This window comes from Sesamum indicum, linkage group LG5 (assembly GCF_026168435.1).
Source record: "Sesamum indicum cultivar Baizhima isolate 11 linkage group LG5, ASM2616843v1, whole genome shotgun sequence".
NCBI classification, from domain to species: domain Eukaryota; kingdom Viridiplantae; phylum Streptophyta; class Magnoliopsida; order Lamiales; family Pedaliaceae; genus Sesamum; species Sesamum indicum.
Window position 1 is genome coordinate 3,435,933 of NC_142661.1, and position 4,312 is coordinate 3,440,244.

At 36.9% G+C, this 4,312-nt stretch overlaps 1 protein-coding gene across 2 annotated transcripts; it reads left to right on the plus strand.

Annotated features, from left to right (window-relative positions):
* The first annotated feature begins 574 nt into the window (after positions 1-574).
* Positions 575-3,845, plus strand: LOC105162536 (guanylate kinase 2). Of its 2 annotated transcripts, none has more exons than XM_011080585.3 (11): positions 575-814; positions 1,346-1,381; positions 1,514-1,624; positions 1,745-1,821; positions 1,913-2,042; positions 2,157-2,519; positions 2,763-2,884; positions 2,963-3,098; positions 3,189-3,234; positions 3,344-3,449; positions 3,523-3,845. In XM_011080585.3, exons 2-11 carry the CDS (start codon positions 1,379-1,381, stop codon positions 3,638-3,640), a joined length of 1,212 nt encoding a protein of 403 aa, XP_011078887.2. In that variant the 5' UTR covers positions 575-814; positions 1,346-1,378; the 3' UTR covers positions 3,641-3,845. The 2 variants fall into 2 exon arrangements, with proteins under 2 accessions (XP_011078887.2, XP_011078888.2); XM_011080586.3 differs by lacking the exon at positions 575-814 and adding an exon at positions 846-954.
* Positions 3,846-4,312: the final 467 nt, after the last annotated feature.

Below are 4,312 nucleotides of genomic sequence, written 5' to 3' on the forward strand. Positions count from 1 at the left end.
TATTAAAATAATAAATATGCAGATGATATAAAATGAATTGATTAATACAAAAAGAATTTGTCCCTTTTTAAATCTTACGCAAACATGACTTCTAAATTTTTTTTCACATGAAAAATCATCAAACTTCTGATTTCTTTTGGCTTTATATATTACTACAATGTATAATTGAGAATTACTAGGAATAAATTTTATTACATAGTTTGGGAAATAAAATAAGCATCTAGGAATCATAGGACAATTTTTTTTCTGCAACTTGTGTTCCTTTCCGCAACTTGAAAGGAAAAGGTACCAAGAAAGAAAATAAAACAATTTTTTTTTAAAAAAAAAAAGACAAAAAATTAATTTTAACTCAAATCGAATTTTAACGAATCGACGACAAGTGCACTTGTCATACAAAAAAGTATAGTATAATTGTTTTGAAATTAATTTTATTAATTCGATCAAATTTGATTTTGATAAGAATGTTTTACATCGGACACAATCTCTTTTTCTTTTTTCCTCTCTCTCACACGCACTAACACACACAAAAGAACACACACCCTTATAGTATATATTTTTTGTTATGTATAAATAAAGGAGAGTAATAACCAGGGGTTGGAACATGGGAGCCTCTGCCTGTCAAGCTTTCTTCAAACTTCTCCAAACTTTCTGCCTTTTTCAATCTTAAGTTTCATCTTATTTGACAATTTTGCTTTTTTTTTCTTTCTTGACCCTTTTTTGTATTCAAGACAAACAAATCAAATTCACGAGGAAAATATTTTCCCACGCCAGAAGAAGGAAGGCGTGAAGCTCCCCTGTTTTTTGCATTAAAGAGGTATTCTTCATTGTATTTGGTTAGGTTCAATGTTCTGATCGATCCGGGGGGGTTTAGCTAGATTTTGGGGTGGGTTTTTCTTTTTGGGTCTTCAAGAATTTACTTCTCTTTGAGTTGTGTGCGAAGAGACGGAGGAAGATGTATGTATTTAGCTAAGTTAATTGATTGTGTATATGTTATATCAATGTGGTAACTTCAATTCTTTGTAGAAAGAAGGCGAATGTGCTTATGGTCGTTCTTGTTCAAATTGTGTGGTTGGGCTTTCGGGTTTTTGTTTTTGATGATTGTTTTTTACGTTTATTTTGTTAAAGATTGGATTTTTCTTTGATTTGTTTGAGTTAGATCAGTTGCTATGTGTTTCTTGTTCTTATTCTTGTTTAAGAAGGAGAGACTGGGGGTGTTTGAATTAGGGGGTGGGAAGGTGCTGATTTTTTGCATTTTTTTATGTTAAAGTTCTGTTGTGTGAGCTGGGAAAATGAGATGTGTATGTATATTCTGATCTCTTGTCTCGTTATGTTTCTTGTTTAACAGAATAAATCTTGATTGGGTGGATCACCTGTATCCATGGTGAGCTCATATTTCTGATCTTTTGTTGTTAATTGTCTGGAAAAAGGAAGAAGATAAGATCGATTCGCGAAATGTTCTTGAAGGATCAAAATCTATGTTCTGAGCTTTGTTTTGTTGGCTATGATGTGATAGGGGGAAGCTCCAGCTTTCTTTGAAGATGATCTCCAGGGCGATTTCCCGAATGGGCTTCTTTTGAAGTCTAAGGGCTGTGAAACGGCTGTCAATATCGGCTGCAATAAAACAGTATGATGTTCCGATATACTGCATAAATATTCTTCTTCAATGTGTTCTTTTGTTCCTCCATAAGGTGAAGCATGCTTGGTTATGAATGAATCTTCTACCCCCTTTTTTAATTTGATTCAGTATGTCATTGGTGCAACGGAAAAAGAATCTGCTTGCACAATTGGGGTTAGGATTTTCGATAAATCTACGAGCAAATGGTGAGTTTTTTAGCTTAGACTTTGCTTCATGATATTGGTGCAGTTGTCCTTCAGCTCATAGTTGAGATAACTGAGTTTACTTGTCTTATAGGGTGATCCCTACTGTTTTGGGAACAAAACCAAAGCCTTTGGGGGGCCACTCAGCTATAGCTTTAGATGAAGATCGGATTTTGGTTATTAAGGGGAACTCGACCTCTGATGATTGCTTCTGGTTTTTAGAGGTTGGCGCTTTTATGTCTCTTGATCTTTGTCCCGCACACAGCGAGTCTGTTGTTCATATCTTATGTATTGATCGGTTTATTCCTCAATTTCCGCACCTTCTTATCATATTTCAGGTCAATACTGCATTTGTTAGGGAGCAGAAGACGAGATTCGGGACTGAAGTGGTTGCCTGGAGTAAAGGAGTGATTGGCGAATCTGAAAAACCTATCGTCATAAGTGGTCCTTCTGGAGTTGGTAAGGGTACCCTGATTTCCAAACTGATGGAAGAATTCCCATCAATGTTTGGATTTTCAGTGAGCCACACAACCCGTGCTCCAAGGAACAATGAACAGAACGGTGTTCACTACCATTTCACTGAACGGAGTGTCATGGAGAAAGACATAAAGGACGAGAAATTCCTTGAGTTTGCAGCAGTTCATGGAAATCTTTATGGAACCAGTATAGAAGCTGTTGAGGTGGTTACTGACCGAGGAAAGGTACGTACATTCGTGCATTGTGAGAATTTCAAGAATACTTCACTCATCTAGCTAAAATGACTCAACTATGGCTTCCTTTGTTGTTAGTGCATTACCGTGGCTATTGCTTCGATAGAACATGAAAACCATTTATCTGTACGTCGTGTATTACAACTTTAACCATACCATTGACAGAGTGTTTATGCATCCGAATGATCTTTTTATTTCGTCAAGTTGAGAATGGTTTTATATGGTTTCATGTAGAGATGTATCCTTGACATTGACGTTCAAGGGGCCAGATCTGTGAGGGCTAGTGCTCTTGAAGCCGTTTTCATCTTTATCTGTCCTCCCTCATTTGAGGAACTTGAGAAACGCCTTCGCTCAAGGTGGGCTAGATTCAAAATATTGAATCTTGTCACCTTTCATGTAATAGTACTGAAAAATCTTTCTAATTATGCGTGCAGGGGAACTGAGACTGAAGAACAGATCCAAAAGCGACTGCGAAACGCTAAAGCAGAGCTTGAACAGGGAACCTCACCTGGACTCTTTGATCATATTTTGGTTAATGATGATTTGGAAAAGTGTTACAAGAATCTCAAGGTGTTAATTTGAATCTTTAATGCATCTGATGTCTATCGTGATCATATTTCTGCATATAATCCTAAAATATCATGTTTTTGCATCTTACAGAAACTTCTGGGTCTAGGTGAGTGTGTAAAGACAACGAAGATACCAGGTTCGTGTACTCTAAATTTGATTCATTTAAATCCATTAATCACCTCTACTCCAGACATATAAACTCTATGTCCCTTGAAATTGATGTTTTGAACTCTGTTTCAATTCAGTGCCGAAGTTGGTTCACATTCCTCTCGAGCACACAGTTTCAAAAATTGATCAGAAGATCCTGATAAACTGTACTGCTCCAAAGCAAGAAAAATCAGCTCCAAACATGTACGTTACATGAAACTAGATACATAACAGCTAGCATCTTTACGAATTCTGACGTGCTAAGCCTTTGTTGCAGGTTTATGCTGGATTTGTCGTCAACCAAAGGCGGTGCACCTGGACGGACAAGAGGTCTGAGTATTTACGCGGTAGAACCATCCACAAACGGTGTTATTGGTTCTGAAGTGCTAAGCTAACACTTCAAACTTTTCAACTAACGATTTATCTCTCGTTCTTTTTTCTGCTTACTGGACTTGAAAATAATTGAAGTTTCGAGAGTCATAATTAGGGATTAGGGTTTAGAGAGACACATAAACTGGTATGCCCTCTCTTGGAATATGATTAAAGAGGAATGCTCTTCATCTGCATTTCCACATTCAATTCATCATATCTTCTGGCTTATACTACCATTTTAAGTTTTTCCATGGATGGACTAGCTTCTTTCCGTTAAGTTCATTGCTCTGATGGAAAGTTTATGCATTTTATTGTATTTCACGATCATGATCATGATCAAGTCGTTGGCATTACTATTCAAGCTTGTTTGATTTTCATCGAGATGGAAAACTTGTATTTAAACCTTAATTAGGCTAATAACCCGGGCGACCTCACACGAGCTTTGATTGAGTTCAAGTCGCTAATTCACACGTCTTTTCACTCTTTGGCTAATCGAACTGAACTTGAACGCCTCTTGTACAAAACCTTGTGCTTGAAGTTGGTTTTTGTTATGTTTTAAGTAATCCAGATGCAGATAATCTTTCACTTATTGATTTCAAATCGAGCATCGAGCAGTCCATTGTTTATGAAGTGTTGGACACCTGCATGTTGCTTGTGCATCAACCACATGTTTTGCCTGTGTTCCTCGAGCAGCA